The sequence below is a fragment of the Gobius niger genome (genome assembly GCF_951799975.1).
Source record: "Gobius niger genome assembly, chromosome: 2".
NCBI classification, from domain to species: domain Eukaryota; kingdom Metazoa; phylum Chordata; class Actinopteri; order Gobiiformes; family Gobiidae; genus Gobius; species Gobius niger.
In genome coordinates this window covers 40571089-40591827 of record NC_136853.1, presented here as the reverse complement: position 1 = coordinate 40591827, position 20739 = coordinate 40571089, and the positions used below count along the sequence as shown (strand labels likewise).

The window sequence follows — 20739 nt, the reverse complement described above, 5'->3', positions numbered from 1 at the left end:
TTAAAAAGGAGGGAAAAAATCACACATTAGTCGCTCCGGAGTATAAGGGCTGTCACGGTATGAAAATTTTACCTCACGGTTATTGTGACCAAAATTATCACTGTTTTCGGTATTATCGCGGTATTTTTTTTAAATGTGTGTTAATATGTTCAGAAAGCATTGATAGTCCTACACAAACTGAAATAGTTTCAAAAAAGTTTAACAGTGCTTGTTACATAAAAAAAAATAGACAAAGCCTTTTCACATCAAAGTAAAGGAACTATAACGATGTGTTGTTGATCGTTTCGAGGGTATTACGTGTGCTATTTATAGCTATTTAAACCGTCTATATCAGGAAAATTGTCGTTGTCCTTCCAGTGAGCTTTCGCTTTGCAGATTTGGGAAAATGCCATCATTATTAAATTCATAATACTGCGACGAGAGTGAGGTATCCGCGACACGGCTTATATGCTGGTGGTGGCGCTGCAGCCGCACTATGGGGCGACTCGTTACCTTCTCCCGCAACCCAAAGTCCCACATCAGCATTTCAGCTAAAACGCCAATGTTAACTTACTGCTATAGAGCTGTGGGAGACGGTCACGCAGGTGAGTCAGAAGTTCGAAGTATTGCTGCATTTAGCAGACACGTTTTCCTGCACGCTCCACAAACAGGAAAACTGTCTCTATCAACCAATGATTCCAGCTTCGAGAAAGTTTTGTTTTGGTTGTAGCTACAGAGGCGCCTGCGCGGCAACTTCAGCAGATGAGACGGTGGCTTAAGGCTCTCTTTGCCTAAACCGTGGATGCGGTAATCCACCGCGGTAAAATATTTTTTCAAAAACAAGACGGTAATTATTATTGTCAACATTTTTACCGGGGTTTACCGCTACACCGGTAACCGTGACATTCCTACTGCCAAACTATGAAAAAAAGTGCTTGGACAGCAGAAAAATATGCAGTTTCCGCTGCCCCAGAGCCCTGTAACAGTGAGTAACATATGGGCCTGGTCTTGTGTTCCTAAACACAGACTGTAGACGAGCGCATTGTGCCATCTTCATCTTCATACCTGGTGCAGTAATTGCCTGACCTGCCAAACTACATGCCTTTTCAAAGATATGCATTCTGAGCTCAGCGATTTCCCGATGGGCGTAATTGACACACTGCATCAACCAGTTAGAGAAACGCCGGATATGATACAGAAACAAGCTGCAGGAAACCTTTTCAGTAAACGGTAAACAGAGGAGGGATAACATGTCAGCGACGTCAAAACAATGCTTATTGAAAACAGACAAAAGAAGAAAACAGTGCATCGGTCGCAGCGCACGCCAGCTTTAATGCTTTGGAAGAGTGCGGTTACCGAACCCCCGCCTCTCGGTCCGTGAGTGGACTGAAAGCGGTAACATCGAGACATGATTGGCTGCGAACAGCTGCCCAGACGGTTCTGCTTTTGAACAGAAAGGAGAAGCAAAAAAGAGAGAGGCAGCGGGGTCTCTCGCCGTTGACAATACTCGAATGTGCAAATTTAACAAACAAAAAGAAGAAAGAAAGAAAGAAAGAAAGAAAGAAAGGAGGAGAAGGAGGAAGAAGGAAGGAAGGAAAGAAGAAACAGGGAGAGAGAAAGAAAGAAAGATAAAAGGAAGAAAGAATGAAAGGAAGGAATGAGGAAGAAGAAAGAAAGGAAGGAAAAGAAAGAAGATGAGGAAAGAAGAAAGGAAGGAGGAAGGAAGAAAGACATAAGGAAGGAGGAAGAAAGAAAGAAAGGTAAAAGGAAAGGAAGGAAGAAAGAAAGAAGGACATAAAGAAAGGAATGAAGGAGGAAGAAAGAAGGAAGAAAGAAGAGGAGGAGGAAGGAAGGAAGAAAGAAAGAAGAAAGAAAGAAAGAAAGAAAGAAAAAAAGAAAGAAAGAAAGAAAGGAAGGAAGGAAGGAAAGAAGGAGGAGGAGGAGGAAGGAAGGAAGGAAGGAAGGAAGAAACAGGGAGAGAGAAAGAAAGAAAGAAAGAATGAAAGGAAGGAATGAGGAAGAAGAAAGAAAGGAAGGAAAAGAAAGAAGAGGAGGAAAGAAGAAAGGAAGGAGGAAGGAGGGAGGAAGAAAGAAAGAAAGAAAGAAAGAAAGAAAGAAAGAAAGAAAGAAAGAAAGAAAGAAAGAAAGAAGGACAGAAAGAAAGGAATGAAGGAGGAAGAAAGGAAGAACGAACGAAAGAGAAAAAGAAAGAAAGAAAGTCACTTTGGCTGTGGAGAAGTGGCAGACATATTAACGTGGTTTGTAGTCGACCACCTATAAAGTATTGTGTTTTTTGCCGACCCGCCCACGCCTGATATGTTCTGGTGATGAACTCCTTCACCTCCAGCACCTGCGTCCGTATGTGTTCTGATACATTCCTTCCTTGCTGTCTCCTTCAGCTTGAGTAATGTTCTCTGGCGGAGGAGGGTTCCCATGAGGCCGACCCTCTCCTCTTTCCCCTTCTCCGCCCAAAGAGAACCACACACCGTCTCCAGATCGGTTACTGAATTAGCATTTGGGACCGGATTGACAGGAACTGAGCGACCACTTGACAAAAGAGAGTTATTCTTTTTTTTTTTTTATCATTGGCTTTGGAGCGAAGAGTCTCGGGTGACTTCCTCCTCATCATGTCCCAAACACCACCACATCGCCCTTTAAGACTATAAGCCAAACTTAAAGTGGTTACTACAGTTTGTTTCTTTAAAGTGCACTTCAGAGATTCCCACCTCTAACCTGTCAAAATACTGCAAGGGTGTAGCAAAGAAGTTGATGGCTCACTATCAAAGGTTCCTCAAGGAGGGCTGGGAGTTGAAAGATTATGTTTATGTTTGCCAATTTTCTTTTGTTAAATGGAAAAAGAGATACTGAGCTTTAAGCCATAATATTCTCTTACTGTCTATCTGGAGATGTGTTTGGATTCATTCCATGTTTGAGCCATTCATCTCATCTCACGCTACAACACTATAAAACAGAGATAATAGGACCTTTAACCCTCCCATCGTGTAGAAAGAATGCCATGTGTTCTTGTATTAGGAATTTTCCGGTCAATAAAAAAGAAAGAAAGAAATTCTTTCATCTAATGTAGTTAATCTAACCTCAGCCGTACAGCCATGCACAGAGACACTTGTGTATCCAGGGAAGTCACATGACTGCAGATGATACTGATGGATCCCAAAATTTAAGAGTCATATAAATTTTTTCACAAAATGTGCTCATAAAGGCCCGTGTTACAGACATTCTGGCAGCGATTCTCTGTTCTGCCCTGGGGCGTTTGGTCATCTGAATATACTGTACAATGTCAGGTTCTCCCCCTTGTGACATACGATGAGGTGTAAATCAACAAACAAAAAAGTTAGAGCATTTTGAATTGCCTACAGTAAAACAACCAGGTACAATTATTAGGTTTCTTTTATATTTGGGTTTGTGTAACTGTTGCTAATTAGTCTGAGGTCAGGATTAATCTGATAAATTGTTGCAACGAGAGTGAACATGTAAGAGGAATTTAAAATGTTGATAAGCAAAAGGAAATACTGTCTCGGGCTGTAGTGTGTTTTGTAATTGTTGCACTGCACAAAATGATACATTTCCCATGAGATAGTTAAAGAAGCTCCTTTGGGACCAAAAGCCAAACTTAGACTGATCTGGAAACTCCATCAAAATATTACTGTGAGAGAATCTCGCAGAGCATGATGCCACAGATCATCAGGATCAAGAGAAACAGCGCGCAAACGTTTAGAGCTGAAGTGAGTCAAATGTTGAATCAGAAGTGTTTCTGTTCTACGACTTACCGCTTTATCTTTGTCCAGAATGTGTTGATGCCAATCTGAGAGAGACGGGTTGGTAAATATGGACAAATCAAGCAAATGAAGTCGCCAGTTACATGTCTTTTCTCACTTAGAAACTAAAAAGGTGTTGTACATGAAAAAAACAGACGAACTCGAACTGTCTTCCATCAATTGATACTTAAATACAACATTAGCCCAATGTTAGTTTCTGGAAAACATATTTCACACATGTTTTCAAACATTTTTTCCAAAAACAGACACTCTTGATGACCCAGGCTTAAAGCGTTGTGAAGAGATCAAAGGTCAATGGACGAGGTCATAAAGGGCTCTGTGAAAACGTGCTGCCGTTTTCCACTGCTCGACATCTTTGTCATTGTTGATTTTAATCAAAATGCCAATATTTGTGGTGCCCTGTTTGCTAACTGCTGGAAACAAGTTTGGCCTGATACTATTTGCGTATGGATAATAAACATGTCCCATGTCCACTTGCCCTCAGTGGCAAATATATCTGTATAATACATATTTTTGCAGATCATCATAAAATGGCCAAATGGAAGAATGTAAATATTGAACTGAGGAGGCCCCAATATCAACCCTTGGGGATCCCACAAGTCAAGGCAAATTGTGATAAAATTAATAATTTCAGCAAAGTATGATCTATCCTGGAGATATTTTCATTATTTCCAGCTGGTTATTTCCAGAATCCAGCCTCCTAAAGGTGCACACTGTTGCTGTGTCCTTGGGCAAGGACACTTCACCCACATTGCCTCCAGTGTCTGCGTACACTGGTGTGTGAATGGGAGAGTGGATCCTTGCTGTATATAAATTGAGACCATCTACCATGTTTTTTTCTAAGGCCAATACATAGTATTGAGTATTTTATATGTCTCGTGTCTAATCCTGTGTTTGAAGCTTCTAAACGTGTCAGTGTTGAACTGTGACAGTAGGGGGCGCTGTATGAGGGGCATAGGGCTGATTTACTCAGGACATTCATGATTAGTTAAGGAAGCTTGTTTGAAAGACGAAAATCATCAGATTCTCTTTTGATTCCAAAATTAAGGCCGTCTATTTGCACCGAGGTCCAAATTAGACCCGACATCAGCAGGACTGGATGAACTGACACATAGACACTGGTTTGTTTGTAGGCAGCGAGTGTAGAGTCCCTCCCCTCAGTATTACAACATGTTTCTTCTCCGCGTGAGGACCATCACACCCCAAGTGTCAACATGGTGCTTTTTGTGATCTTTTTATATTGATAAAGAGTTTACTGTGTTGTTATGTAATCACATTTGAGGAATGTGCACATCGTTCAAAAGTCTAACACCGCCTCTCTTTATTTAATACAGAAGAGAAGTCTTGTTAAGGTCTCGGACGCTTCAAGGCAGAACACCATGAATTAAGTGATAGATATAAAATTCTCTCCAATGACAGGATTACACCACTTGAGGCAGCTGGCATGGTCCTCGGCGTGTGTGGGGAATTACCTTCACAGTAAAGGATGAAGTGTTACATAATGGAACTGAAATGAGAAGCATCTTTCAGGCCACATGCTGCTCTTACAGTCTGGGCTTTAGATGCAAGGCGCCAGTGCTTCCTTCTGCTCAGGCCAAACTAGGGCTGCACCGATCCGATACTGGCATCGGATATCGGCGCTGATACTGGAAAAAAATACGATAACGGCTACAAATATGAACACAATTATAATTTGAAAGGATAATTTGTGATTAGAAAACATTGTGTTCACACCACCCTTAAAAGTATGTGTATCTCTCACGCAGGAATAACATAGTGGAATGAGTTAAAGAGACTAAACGGAGCAAAACACTAGGACACTTTAAAAGAACGTGTAAAGACATTGGGCCAGATCTTGTGGCGGTGCACGGGGCGGCGCAGGCTCTTGGCGAATTATTTTCCGAGTGGCGGCGCTATATGTGCCATTCGCCTCCGCCACCTGTGAGGGGGCGTCACAAGAGGAGGTGACTGCACTGATGGAAACACGGCTGACATTCACTTCCTCGTTTACATTGCGCTGTCTTGCGTTCTTTCTTAAGCCTTAGGCTCTCACAGGTCAAACTAAAAACTTTATTTACCCCATCGTGAGCTAAACGATGTTCACGTCTCGAGAGAAAAAGAACTACAGTGTCCGCTGTGGCGCGGATCGGCCGCGCTTGGCGTGAACGCGAAGCAAAACAAAAGCACATGTTCACCCCACACAACCACTCCAACCACGTAATGATAAGGTAATGAAAGGTTATTGACGGAAGTGAGCGGGGGAAGTCTTTAGGAGTTACTGCGCGGACGTTTTACTCCTCGTATCATTACGCCTCACAATATAGTCCCCCTTTTTATTTGCTTATAAAATCGACATGCTACATTTCTGTGTAAATATACTTCGCATGAAAACACTTCACGTAACTTTATTTAAATAGGGAACACGTGGAAGAGCTTGGTAGCTTCTATCGTGAGCATTTTTGGAGCTATGTGACATGTGGGAGAGGCTGCGTATGTGCTCCGTTTGCGTGACAGAGCGCACGGACAAAGACCAGACGGGGATATATTAACTCGACTAAAGTGAGGTAAGAGCATATCTCAGTATGTAAAAACGGTGGCCTATTCCTTTAAGTACCATATGGTGTGTTTATTTTGTAGGACTGTAATGATAAATCCTTTATGACATTTTGTACAATCATAAACGATTTATAAAAATACGTAAGTACAGACTCATGCACTCATGCATCGGTTTCTAGCATGAGTCTGTGCTGAAAGTTCATGTGATGCTACTTGAATGAGAGATAAGGGGTAGGTTTATTAAACTTCTTCCAACCCCTTTTGAGCACAGTAGTCTTGTTTTATTTCCTTTCTTCTGTAAAAATCTTGAAAATATGTTTCTGCTCAAATGAAATGAATGAATGAAATATTCAATACCTTTTGCCCTTTACGGTTTTGAAAACACATCTTTCAAATAATCTCAGTGTAGATGGGCAGGCTGTACCTCATTTTAAAAGGGTGAATTCAATCGCTCAGTTTTAACCATCCGCAAATTTATTTTCAATTGCAGCAAAATGCAGTGCCAAACGGTATGGTGATGGCCTAACAACAACAAATCAGTCACTGCTGGAGTGGCCAAGTGTTTGTATTTTAGTTCATGAAAGGCTGGTAAAGAATTGCTTATAGCCTATGTGACCAGAGGGAGATCGAGAGAACAAAACTTATGGTAATCAGTTGGCTGCCTATAATTGACCCAGATTTTTACAACAATTAAGTATAAGGTTCGTCTAGCTTGATAATGACAGGGACATGATTACAAAAAACACTTTATTTATAAATAGTAGTTTTCTTTTAAAAGGCAGTGAATGAATCCATATAGTTTTACAATTCACATGTTCCACTTAAACAGATTTGACAGTCCCTAAAATGTGCTGGTGATCAGATCAGAGTGACCACCACCATAACCACAGAACTCCTGTGCATGAAGCTGAGCGCTGGATGTTTCCACTGTAGGGAGGCTTGCCATGGCCTACAGATTAACAGTGTTAGACTCGGACTGTTGTCAGTGTAACTGCATAACACACTGGACCGGGGTATCGCAGCTCCAGACCCCTTCGGCCCTGGGGTCTGGAACAGTTTGCCGACTCACCTTTTAGAGGGGAAACGGGAGGGGGACATGCGACCTCTCTGATTGGGTGACATGTCTTTTCTATTGTCCACAGAAAATATAGGCAATAATGGCCATCTCTATAGCCCAATGCCTATTTCTAATGTGAAAACATTTAATGAAAGAATATGTTTTTAATCTACTGCCCGAGTTCAATGACAATGTGTTTTATTTTCCCAAAACCTGCTTGAAAACCCAACTGCTCATATAAAGAAATAAAAAAATAAAAAAACAGCTGCATCCATACGACAAAGAATAAAGTTAATAGTGCATAACCCTAAGATGTTCAGGACGCGTGTTGTGTTTTATTTGTGCAGACGAACAGAGGCAGCAGGGCCTGGAGCGGCGAGGCCGAAAGGCTGCCACATCCTGCTGTGGTGGCGGCGTCAGGCATGAACGAGGATATGCACGAACAGAGCGGAGAGGCGGTGCCAGAGGAGAGGGCTCAGCGAAGACGGGCCCGCAAAGGACCTGGCGGACGACCGGATAGTTATTTCATTCCTTTCTATCCTTGGTCTGCTCCTCGATCGCACCATATTTAGGCTCCCACTGTATTTTAACCTGTGACACATGCATCTGAAAAGTATAGACAAGTGATACAAAAATAGATCAAATTCTTGCTGTAATTACTCATCTTTGTGTTTCCATGTCGGGGTAAAAGCATTTTCCTACGGTTAAAACAAAGCCGACTAAATAATCCAGGGAGAGTCGCAAACGCAAATATCCAAGATGCTGCCGATGCTGCTTCTTAACTTTGGTCTGACCATCTAACAGTGAAAACGAAACATGCACCACATGGTAAACAGCTGATTTTACTTTTACTTTTGAACTGCTGTTCATGAATGTACAGGACATAATATAGATCAATGGGCGCTCGGCCCCACCTAATGGCCAAATCATGCATGTACAAAGGTGTTTTGTTTCCTAAAGGCACATGACACTCGTTTTTTTGTCAGCTTTAATAAAACACACTGCCGCAAATACTATGGCTTTCAGTCACATTGGCCTTAAAGTGGTTCCCCTCGGAGACGTGGTTCCCCTCGGAGACGTGGTTCCCACAGCAAGTTTTCAGAGTATAGGGAGCGGCGGTGCTGGATTTACAGAAAAAAACACAGCAAAATAACTTAAAGGGACTATACATAGTTTAAACATGTCAAAATTAAGTATTTTCCTCCCCCTACATGTTCCAGCCATGTCCTAATGTGTAGAATGAGCCCAGACCAGTTCACCACAACTGCCTCTAAAATCCTGCACTGTCACTCAAAAGGTTTTACTTCGGGTCCGAATTGCCGTCATGCACAAGCTTAATACAGAAGGTGCAGTTACACGTATGTGTAACTGCACCTTCTGTATTAAGTATGAAATGGCTAACTTGCATCTAGCCCCTTTAACAGAAACAGTAAGCTTTTATAACCCATGGGTCTGCTCTCCACAGACATTTCCTCTCCTCAGGTTTGGTGCCCAGATGAGCAGTGTTGCTGTTTTAACTCTCTGTTGTCCCTCTTCATTTACTTTCAAGTGCATATGGGCCGATCTTTGATTCATGTGAGTCTGTTATGCTGCGTTTGAGCAGCAGCGGTTAGGAAAAATGTTAACGCTCAACTGAGCAACTGAAAATGAACGTTAAACATCTCTCTCATTAAAGCCACTATACTTGATGTTAAAGGGGCTAGATGCAAGTTCGTGATTTTATACTCACTACTGCCATCTCAGGCCTTATGCGTAACTGCAGCTTCTATATTAAGCTCGTGCATGACGGCACTTCGGACCCGAATTAACACCTTTTTGAGTGACAGTGCAGGATTTTAGATGCAGTTTTGGCTAATAGGTCTGGGCTCATTCTACACATTAGGACATGGCTGGAACATTATTTTAACATTTTTAAACTACTTTAAGTCAGATTTTGACTAAATGGGTATTTTGCAGTCACGGCCGTCCTTTGGAGTCAGTATGTGACGACAAAGGTGCTCCTTTACATCACACATTGACTATTTGGATTGACCACATAAACAAATCAGAATTTGGTTTTTTTTTTCACAAATGACTACTTTTAAATGTCAGGTAAAGGGCCTTTAATTAACAAACCTGTGTGACATAGTTTGTTTTGTTTTTATTCATTTGTCCGTTTATTCGGGATGGCATTGTTCTGAACTTATTATCACCTCCACACTGCTCTACCGAGGGAACTCTCTACATTTGGACAGACATAAGACGTCTGCTACACCATGAACATAGACATGACTTGTAATGTCTGTGTCGTATAAGGTTGTTTTGAGGGCGGTGCAGTTGAGTGTCAGAGTTATAACTGAGGTATTATAGGAAGGATGAACCCACGGATTGTTCCATTACTTCTGTTTATCATAATTTTGTAATCAATAGGAGTCACACACTGCCCACAGAGATTATTGCAAGTACGACAATCAAAAGACTTGTGCAGTTGACTAAATAATGGCTTCTAGGAAAACAAACTTGCACTCATGACCTGTAACCAAGCCATGAAGGAGCGACCGTTCACCCAGAAAAAGGACCGGTAGAAAATGCTCAAATTAAATGTATGTTTTTAATGATGTCAAAATGTATAAATCCATGGTCAAGTATTCATCTACATTTAAAATCAGTTTTTGTACTGCAACATCAACCTGCCCAGGGACTACAGGTGGAAATTAGCATCTTTGCTATAACCTGGCACAATTCATCTTTCCTTTTGGTCAATGTTAAATTGTGCACTGTCCCTGTTTAAATAAAAAACATACCATACTATACTCATCCACACAAAAATATATTAGTCAGTTTTAATAAAAGGTCTTCTTCACATTGGCTATTGAGGATAATTGACAAACTATTCACAGCTAATACATCACTAATACTATAACTCTGAGTTACTAGTGACAGTTATAGTCTGAGTACATGTTCATATGTTCTCACTTGGCCTCGACGTCGCTCTAAAACCGATGTTGGATGTTTATGTGGTCGTTGTAACAATGATTAAATCCAGACAGGAAGTGGAGATGAGCGCTGATCACACACAGATTACAGATTTCTGTGGTCTTATGCCAGGCAGACGTGGTGCAAGCTTATGTAACAGGCTTGTGGAGCTTCATATTACTCATATGGGCAGCATCATTGTCTTCATATGTTTCAAGGTTAGATGGAAATTTGATACATTAACATTTTATTAGTTGGTGCTGCTGAAATGATGGAGTTTTGCGATCATTTCAAATTAAAGCAGCACTTGAGGCCATAAGCACCACTGCAGGTGTCGTAGCAAGTTAGGTTTTTTCACTCATTAATTGTCCGTGAGAGTAAATACTACGCTGATAGAAAAGACAAAGAGAGAGAGGGATAATGTACATCCAATTACACAATGGAGATTTTTTTTTCACTCAAACTTGGCTGTAAATACTGTTTAAATGGCGCTAGCCCACAGTTAGCTTTGCCCGCTAGCCTGTTAGCTTCTTCTTTGTGATTCTATTAGTGTGTATTGGTGCTCCGACCCGGAGGCAGCAAAGTCGCAATCGTGGAGACACCAGGGGGAGATGAAAGACCCCCCAATTATCCCATTAACACTTGTATTACCCCCAGAGGGACTACGAACAGGATTTATTAAGGTGAACAAGTTACTTAACACTGCTTTAAACATTACCACAGAAATGCATCATTTTAGGGGGTACAAGCAAATATTGTTCATAAACAAACATTAGCCAGAACTATGAATATAGAAAAAAAATGTGAAGCTGCTGGTTCCCTAACACTAACTCCAGTATTTCACATTTTAAAACCTCCAATTATTATGGAATGTGCAAGAAATCCCAGAAATCATTGTTTGATTACACAAAAGATATTGGATTGTGTATGTTGCACTACTCTACATGTTCAGTTCATGGTAAACCTACAGAGATATAACATAATGCTCAAGCAAGAGTTAACACAAAATTATTCTCACATAACTAATGCTCTTATTAACATAATAAAGTGCATCATGGTGTGTGCAACTAGATTTAAAGGGGCTGGATGCAAGTTGGCCATTTTATACTCACTACTGCCACCTCAGGCCATATGTGTAACTGCACCTTCTATATTAAGCTCGTGCATGACGGCAATTCGGGCCGAAGTGACACCTTTTTGAGTGACAGTGCAGGATTTTAGAGGCAGTTGTGGTGAACAGGTCTGGGCTCATTCTACACATTAGGACATGGCTGGAACATGTAGGGGGAGGAAAATACTTAATTTTAACATTTTTAAACTCCCTATAGTCCCTTTAAAGCTAAAACGCCCACATCTACTGAAATGATGATTAATGTGCTTTGTCCTTGTTCAAATAAATTAATGAAATAAATAAAATAAAGTGTGCCGGTATGAGGCCTGTCTCATACCTACAGCTGCTGGCGTGGACTCCACCTCTTTGAGGTCAAAGGAAGTTGCAGATTTGCTTCATAGTCCAGGGTAAAAAGCCACTTGGTCTGCAGCCTGCAGATCTAATCCAGACTGCAGAGAGATTATTATGGGGCGGCAGCTGTTAATCCTTTGCTTCGTCATACGGGATGCCCCTCCATCACTGTCATGAGTGAACACATCCGCTTGGGCTTAAGCTGCTGCTGTGTGGGACAGAGCAACGCTGAGAGGAGGAGGAAGTGGATGTGAGCAGATAAAAAAAAAAAAAACGTGTTTATCGGCTACAAACTCCCGACACGTACAGACTGTCACCGTGACAGCTCATGGACAGGTCAGGAGCTTATTTTTATGTCAGGAAATATGAAAAATGTACAATAATGGTCTTTTGTAGTTTTGGGATATTCACAGAAGCTTCTTCTCAAGTCTTGTGGTTAGAATATGATACTGAATTAGTTTCTTTACTATACTAGACAAACTAGGTGAATGCCGCCACCTACTGTATCGAGTGTTTATGCTTTTAGGGGCACGGTATAGCGCAGCGGTTAGTGCTCTCGCTTCACAGCTAGAAGGTCCGGGTTCAATTCCCACCTGGACGGGCCTTTCTGTGTGGAGTTTGCATGTTCTCCCCGTGTCTGTGTAGGTTTCCTCCGGGTACTCCGGTTTCCCCTACCACTAAAAACATGCACAATAGGCAAGGATGAATGATGTGTGTGAATGTATGGTGGTGGTCAGAGGGTGGTCAGAGTGTCCGTAGTCGCAAAAGCGCTTCTGACAGTCTCCCCCAGGGAAACTGAAGCTACAAACGTAGTTTACCACCACCGAGTATGGAGTGAATGTACAATTGTCTCATGTAAAGCGCTTTCTGACTATATGTCTGTGAAAGGCGCTATATAAATAAAGATCTTCTTCTTCTTCTTCTTCTTCTTTAGAACAGTCTATATCCTGGAGATCCAAGACTCATAGAAGCTTCGTCTTCGCTCTTGTGGTCAGAATGTGACAATGGATCCAAGCCAGAGCAGTCTTTATACGACTCAGGCTCCTCCCAGGAGGAGGGAACTGCTCTGGATTGGGTCCTGTGTCACATTCTGACCACAAGAGCTCAGAAGAAGCTTCTGTGAAGCAAAACGTCCTTAAGTCAACTCCAGTCCAGTCGACAATTTAAGCTTCACTTTGATGAATACTTCCTGGATGAATGAGAGCTTCACAAACTTGTTATTTTGTTATAAATTACATTTTTAGCGCTTCATTACAAACAACAATTTGGTGCATTAAAAAGCATGAGCCATAATATTTCATATTTATTCAGATACTCAAAACAGTTGTTTGGGTAAATTTGACCACTCAAATATGATCTGCAGTCTGAATGGATTTCATTCAAAACCATGCAGACATGAATTTGCAGTTTTGCTCTAAGCATCCATTGTTCAGTGTTCAGTTTAGCAGGAGAGACAAAAAGATTAAGGGAAATATGTCACCCATTTAGTATCAACAAATTCATTATTAACAGTACGGGTAGGCCAGTCCATTTTGACCACATAAAGCTGTCCTTGTTATTCGTCACGTGCAGTTGAATGCATATTGTTTTGGTCACCATGGGCAGCTCTCGCAGGCCCACCAAAATAGTAAATATCTATGAGGTCCAGGATTTTGCGTGGAGCTTGTTCTTCCTGTGCCAGCGTACACTTTAAACATTGAAAACCATTTGGCCCAAAACACAATGGTTTCCTGCTAATTGAATCTTTTGTTTGTAATTAAAACCATTTGCACTTGTATTGAACTGCATTATTCTAATAAAACTAAGCCTTGCACACAGGGTCTCATCCTTTCATGTGACACCTTTCACAAAGTATCTGACCATAAAAATATTGCTGTGAGCCAATGGCAGACTACAACACAGTCATTGTTAGGCACAAAAGGAAATCCCCCGTTAGAAGTGTCTAAAAGGCTATTTTCTGCCATTTTGAGGGCTGTTATGAATGTTCAAACAGTTCAACAAGGGGCAGGTCTGTTACATAACAAATGTGTCTTTGAGGAATGCGTTTTGTGGTTGTTGGTCGAATAGGCTGATGTAAGAGCAGTATTCATCACCTTAGCGCACATGTTCCCTGTGGAGAATAACGTTGAAGCTGAAACTTTCTTTGATAGGGGAATTCCACCTCACAGTAACTCGCTGATCTGAGTTGATGCTGTTATGCTACTGGAATTACAGATGAAAGAAGTCATAAAAGTTGAGTTATATCGTTTGACAGCATATTTGACAAGTTAAGTTTTATTCAAACACAAAAGGCTTTTGAGAAATCATGCATGCAGTAAAGTTTGGGCGCCCCTGTAAATTTTCATGATTTTCCTTTATAAATCATTGGTTGTCTGGATAAGAAATTTCAGTTAAAGGAACAGGCCACCGTTTTTCCATACTGAGATATGTTCTTACCTGAATGTATTCCTATAGCTCCAAACGGGGGTGAAGTTGGAAGCTACCACGTTCTTCCACGGGCACAAAGTATCACCTCGCCTAAGCTCAGGTAAGAACTTATCTCAGTATGGAAAAACGGTGGCCTGTTCCTTTAAATATATCATATAGGAGACAAACACAGTGATATTTGAGAAGTTATATAAAGTTTATATGATTTATGGAAAGTGTGCAAGAAATAACAGCCTCTAAATGCTTTCTATAGCTTCCAATTAGAGTCTGGATTTTGGACCATTCTTCTTTACAAAACATCTCCAGTTCAGTCAGGTTTGATGGTTTCCGAGCATGGACAGCCCACTTTAAATCACACCACAATGTTCTGTCCCTCACTGGCCACACAGCCCCACAGCATGATGGAACCGCCACCAAATTTGACTGTCGGTAGCAGGTGTTTTTCTTGGAATGCTGTGTTCTTTTTCCGCCATGCATAATGCAAATTGTTTTGCCCTAATAACTCTATTATAGTGTGCTTTAGCTTTACCTCAAGCGACACAGTTTGTGGCGCTGCAGAGAAAAGGCTTTTTCCGCATGACTCGTCCATACAGCATCTCCTTCTGCAAAGTGCGCTGAATAGTTGAACGATGCACAGTGACACTATCTGCAGAGAGATGATGTTGTAGGTCTCACAATGTCTCACATTGTTTTCTTCTGCATGTCTCCACATGGTCAAACCAAGTGTTTTTTATAGCCTAATAGTGGCTATTACTGATTACTGATTTGACAAACTGAAACCATTTGAAAATAAGCAATGATGCGGATATCCCATCAAGTCCTCCAAATCCATGTGACACAAGTGGTCGTTTGTCTTATCCCTGAATTACGACCATATGAGACATCTACTAAAACAGCGCCCCCAAGCTCCCATTGAGGGTATGTACATTACATTAACCCAATTCAGAAACGAAAACAAATCACAAACTTGCAAAACTAGCCCCAATTGGAATATATGTTCGGGCAAATAGCAGTCCCAGGTCTTCAGCCCTGCCACACCTGTGGAGGAACTGAACGTCCAGCTGTGCCAAAGCGCGCACTGCGCCATTAGCATCACACCTCCCCAACCGCAGCAGCGTCACAGTTCACCACTCTCATATCATATCATATGTGTGGGCTATAGGTTATCGCCATTTTACTCACAACAACAGCGACACCAAAGCATTACTTAGCATTGATGTCTTTGTGAGTCCTTCTTCTCCTCCATATGCGTCACTGCCAACTCCATAAACTCTCCTGTCCACTTCTCTGTCCTCAAACGTCCTCGTGTCTCAGACTCCGTGTCTCCCGTGCGTCCGGTTGTCTGGTGACCGCTGCGAGCCTCGGATCCGCGCCGGGTTCCAGTGCATATGATGCGGGTAAACTTCTCTCGTCATCCCGGCAAAGTCGGGCTCCTCTGCTGTTCTCCACAAAGTCCTGCGTCTCTTTCTGAGTTCCTCTTAAGAACGTGCTGCCAAATGTCTGGGAGGAAACTGATGTCGTTCATTTCTCCGCAGTTTCGTCATTTAAAGATAAAAATATAAAACATCACAGCTGTGTTTAGCTCGCAGGTTTTTGAACTAGAGTTGACGGAAACTCGCTCCATCCAATGAAAACACGTGAATCAGCTCAAGGGCATTCGGGCAGGTGAGCCTGCGCTCTGATTGGCTGAAAGGTCAGCTGCGTCATAATGTCATATCCAGTAGTATGTCTTAATGATTCTATTTATTTAGTTATAAATGCTTTATTATCTACTATTTATTTATTTATTTACCGCAGCAATAATTATTCTTCCTGGGATCCATTTATTTGTATTTCTACTGTTACTCGAGATGAGTAGTGATGTTATTTATCTGTACTCTTGAGTGTATAGTTCTCTTTTTACTCAGTAAATCTTCAAGCGGAAAGCTGAATTTAAAAAATGAAAATGAATCAAAGCGCAATTAATCTAAACCTGTATTAATTTTCTTGTGTCTTATCATTAGAATTATTTTTTTCTGGGGTATTATTTACACATATCAGAACAACACCCTCATATGTTACTGTTTGATAAAGTCATGTTTACATTTCTATATTTCATTAAAACACACTTGACAGTAGCCTGTATGATTTACATGATGGGCGGCACATGTGGCTGAGTGGTTGGTGCTCTGGCCTCACAGCAAGAGGGTCCTGGGTTCAATTCCCTATCAGTGTGGAGTTCACCTGCACCCCAACATAAGATAAGATAAACGCCCCAGAGGGGATTAGTCTTGTGCTACAGTGCCGCTCATCTACACTGTCATTCCACTGATTCACATTCACAAAGAATGTTTGTACCTATTGTATTGCAATACAGATGTTATCTTCACGTATTTGAAACACATAGGCCGCCTACTATTCAACAAACTTTCCAGTTTGAATACTTTCTTATGGCAGTTTTTATTACCTTAACTTAGGTAAAAAATTGATATTTACTTTAACTACTTTACTTTAAGTAATATGAGCAGTAATAAATGTGTACTTTTACTAAAGTAATGATTTCTGGTGGGTGTCAGCCATACGTATGTTCCTTGATTTTAATTATTTTAATATGTACGTTGATTATGAAATTACAAGACAATGATGAATTTTAGAAGGTCTTCTCAATGCTTGCCATCAACATTACAGTCCATGAGTTTATGCGACTTTGTCTTTCAGATCTATTGACGTTTGACAAACACAGTTCACCTCAGAGTGGTCCGTTCTTGGCTGTCGATCACACCAATGACGTCATGGTGACATATCGCTGCCATGGTCCTCCCATTCGATTCAATGTTCCTGTGTCCCAGCTGCGATACGTGGCTAATGAACTGGACGGACTGACCGGTGGACCAAACACAGTGGTCGTGATAGGTGTCTGGTCTCACTTCAGCACTTTCCCCTTGGAGGTCTACTATCAACGCCTCATGACCATTCACAGGGCAGTGCAGCGGCTGCAAAACAGAGCTCCAGGGACTAAAGTCATCATCCGAACTGCAAACATGAAGGACTTGACTCTGTATGAGAGCCTGACCAACAGTGACTGGTACTCCCTGCAGCGGGACAAAGTGCTCCGGGCTGTCTTCAAAGATTCGGGCGTTCTCTTATTGGACGCCTGGGAGATGGGACAGGCCCATTACCTTCCTCATAGCCTCCATCCCCAACCAGAAATCATCAAACTCTTGATTGACGTCGTTCTGTCAAACACATGCTCAAATAAAGACCAGAGCCAAGATGCACATGTACATGCTGAAGAGTATTTTGTCTGGCTACACATTGCTGCCCTCTGCTGGTTTCCACACTTGTGTCTCAACTAGAAAAATGTTATTCAAGTCATTCAGAGGATGTATAACGAGAAAGTTCAGACAAATTAAAATATTCACACTTACTTCAATAAATAAAGAAAAAGCTGTATTATATTAGAATGCCTCTCCCATTTGGCAACAAGTAAGCATCAGACTGAGGGAGTAAAAGGTACCCAGGGCAGGGTGGGGGCCCTCAAAAGTACTGCTATAAAAGCGTTCTGTATTGCACTTTCTAAATTTCCTCATAATTGATGTAAAAAAAAATGAAACAACCAGGCTGAAATACAATGGTTGCTAGACATGTTGCACAGACAACAGTGATGGATGATAACTCAGTGCCCTGACACCTTTTATAAAAAATAAAAAAAAACTGGAATTCAAAGGGTTAAAATGTATCAAATTGTTGAATGTTTAACATTTTTGGAAAGATTTTAAGCTTGAAATTTAATGCAAAAAGCAACCAAAAATTATGATTGTTAAAACCAGGGTCGCAAAGTGTGTAAAACGCATATTTACAATAGAAATTACATAAGGTGAAAGGAAAACTGTATCCACAATCATTGAAAAATGTACGTTTGAAGCTGTAACAAGCTGCAGTAAACATAAAGTCTCACAAAATGTACATGAATTCTAAATGACATTTGAAGGACAGACATTTTAATACAGTACAGAAGGTGCACGTGTCATGGTGACAGTAGTTGATAGACAAAAAAATTAAAAACAGGAATATACAACAATAAAATGAATAACAACATTTGACCCCTCCTGGAACCGCCACCTTAACGTGGTGGAGGGGTTTGAGCGCCCGACTGATCCTGGAGCTCTGTTGTCGGGGACTTCGTGCCCCTGGTAGGGTCTCCCATGGTAAACAGGTCCTAAGTGACGTGTCAGAAAGAAATTAATAAAGTCATTATTCATTCACTCTACACTCAATGGCAGTAAGTTACTATTGTAGCCACCGCCGCCCTGGGGCAGACTGTCCATTTACCACGTGGCTATAATGCTGTTTATATCCTGATCTCTTATTAGGTCAGTGCCCTCTGCTGGACACGTGTAGAATTCTTTCCTTTTATTTTTATTTAAGCTGCCCCCTAGTGGCTGGAGTGAGCATTCTGGTTATTTCTTTAAACATTCATAACTCCGCACAGGAATGGGCCAGAGACTTACATTTTTTTACTCATGCTCTACAAAGGGCCACATTAAATCATCTCCGGGCCTTGTGGTTTAGACGTACTATATAACACAAACATTTTACACACCTTCAGAGTAAACCATGTCCAGTCAGAAAAACACACACAACTTAAATGCATTACATTATACTTCCCTATAGTCTACATATTCCATATAATTATAAAACAAATTAAATTTAAATTTACAGATGACCCCGAGTACCACCAGCTGTACATACAGTTTGAGAACCACTGACAACTATGTTGGAAGGGGCGGCTGAGTTGAAAACAACAAACATGAAGGATAAAGAAATAATGTAGCAGTTGAAACTGACCGTACACAAATCTATAACGTCATTACATTTAACATTTAGATATTATTTGCTTTGGAAACAAAAAGTTTGGGAACCTCTGTGTAGTGGCCAAAATGTGCCACCTGGCCTCTAGGTGTCACTGCTGTGTTAAGGGTGTGACCTCTGCCTAACGCCGGGCTCAGACCTAGAGCGGCGGAAGAGAGGAGAGCGGCGAGCTTCCATTCATTCCCTATGCTGCCTGGCGACCGGAAAGAAGCCTCCGGAAATCCACAGGAGAGCGGCGAGATACGGGCGGCCGCAGCGGAGACTTGCGTTAAAAAAATGTCAACGCTATGCAAATACAGAGCCATTTCCGGCGGCGACCACCAACCACAGAACAAGATCTGACAGACACCTGTGCGTAATTGGCTCATGCGCAAAAGCTGCGTCTCAAACCCACCTCCACGCGCTCCTGCACAAGGGGGGCTGGCGAAGGAAGTAGAGCAAACTGAGCGACGGAAAGCGTTTTTTTGCCGCTTGGTGTGAGCCCGGCGTGAGGGAGGTGTTCAGGGTGTGATGTGTTGCTCCTGTGAGGAGAAACAGTCCTTTGACCGTGTTACATGGCAACATAAAGGACTTTTGAACCATATATTCTGGGCTCAAGGAAATACGTGTCCGAAACCTCTACTAAACCTGTGCATCCTAGTGGCTTAGTACAGGGCCACTGGCTTCACTTCTCCCTTTGATAAGCAAACGAGGAAACCATCTCAGATCCATTGTACAGGTACGAGCATTTTATGCATATTACAATAATTTTCAGAGCTCTTGCGGACTTCACCACAGGTATTTTCTTGTGCTTAATGCTGCAAAGGAAAGACAGCAGTTTATATGCACTGGTTGGACAATATTGGACTTTTTTAAGTAGCCTTTTGTTTCTTGAATCCCTCACCGACTGCTTTAAAGGAGCTATACCTGATTTTACTTCTAGAAATGGAATGAAAATTATTTGATCGTCCTTAAGTACTGTATATGCAAACTCAAATGCTTGTAGGCAAAACAGCGTGTATCAAATTATAAATTATTTGTATGAATTTCATGAATTTTTTTCATTGTTTCATTTCACTATTTTTGTAGCATTTTGTAGCAAAGTGACCCTGCAGGTTGTGAAATTTGCCCATAAACCTGTCCCTGTAAAGAATTTGGATGCTACAAAGATATAAGGAAAGTTACGATTAAGTTTGGACCACAACTACTATTTCATTTTAGTGGCTTCCCCTTTCATTGTTGGCAAATCAAAAAATCAGGTATAGAGCCTTTAACACAACGATCTTTCACCAAAGAAAAAAAAGAGTGGAAAAAGAGTGGTGCGCACTGAATGGGTGCTGCTGCCAGATGCTCTCTCATCGAATGCAATTTCTCCATCTGTGAGATCAATAAAGTATCATCTTATCTTATCTTATCTTAAAGGTCCGGCTTTGTAAAACACTATTGGGCTTCTTAATATTTTATAATTTTATATGCATAGGGTGACCACCTGTTCCATTTTTGTTTGCACTTAACAGCCATTTGGACCTTTGTCCCCGTCCCAACTGTTAAGATAATGTCCCACTTTTTCAATGAAGTTAGATTTGCCAGTGATCCTCCAGTGTTTCAGACTTTTCTGAGCCATTAAAGAATTGTGCCAAAATTAAGGCTTTAAATCTCACTGAAAAGCATTACAG

At 41.3% G+C, this 20739-nt stretch overlaps 1 protein-coding gene across 1 annotated transcript; it reads left to right on the top strand.

Annotated features, from left to right (window-relative positions):
- Positions 1-13403: 13403 nt before the first annotated feature.
- Positions 13404-17568, top strand: LOC306959935 (NXPE family member 3-like; the record flags this gene model as incomplete). Its single annotated transcript, XM_079552190.1, has 2 exons — positions 13404-13488; positions 16931-17568. 2 exons carry the CDS (start codon positions 13404-13406, stop codon positions 17566-17568), a joined length of 723 nt encoding a protein of 240 aa, XP_079408316.1.
- Between the last annotated feature and the right edge of the window lie 3171 nt (positions 17569-20739).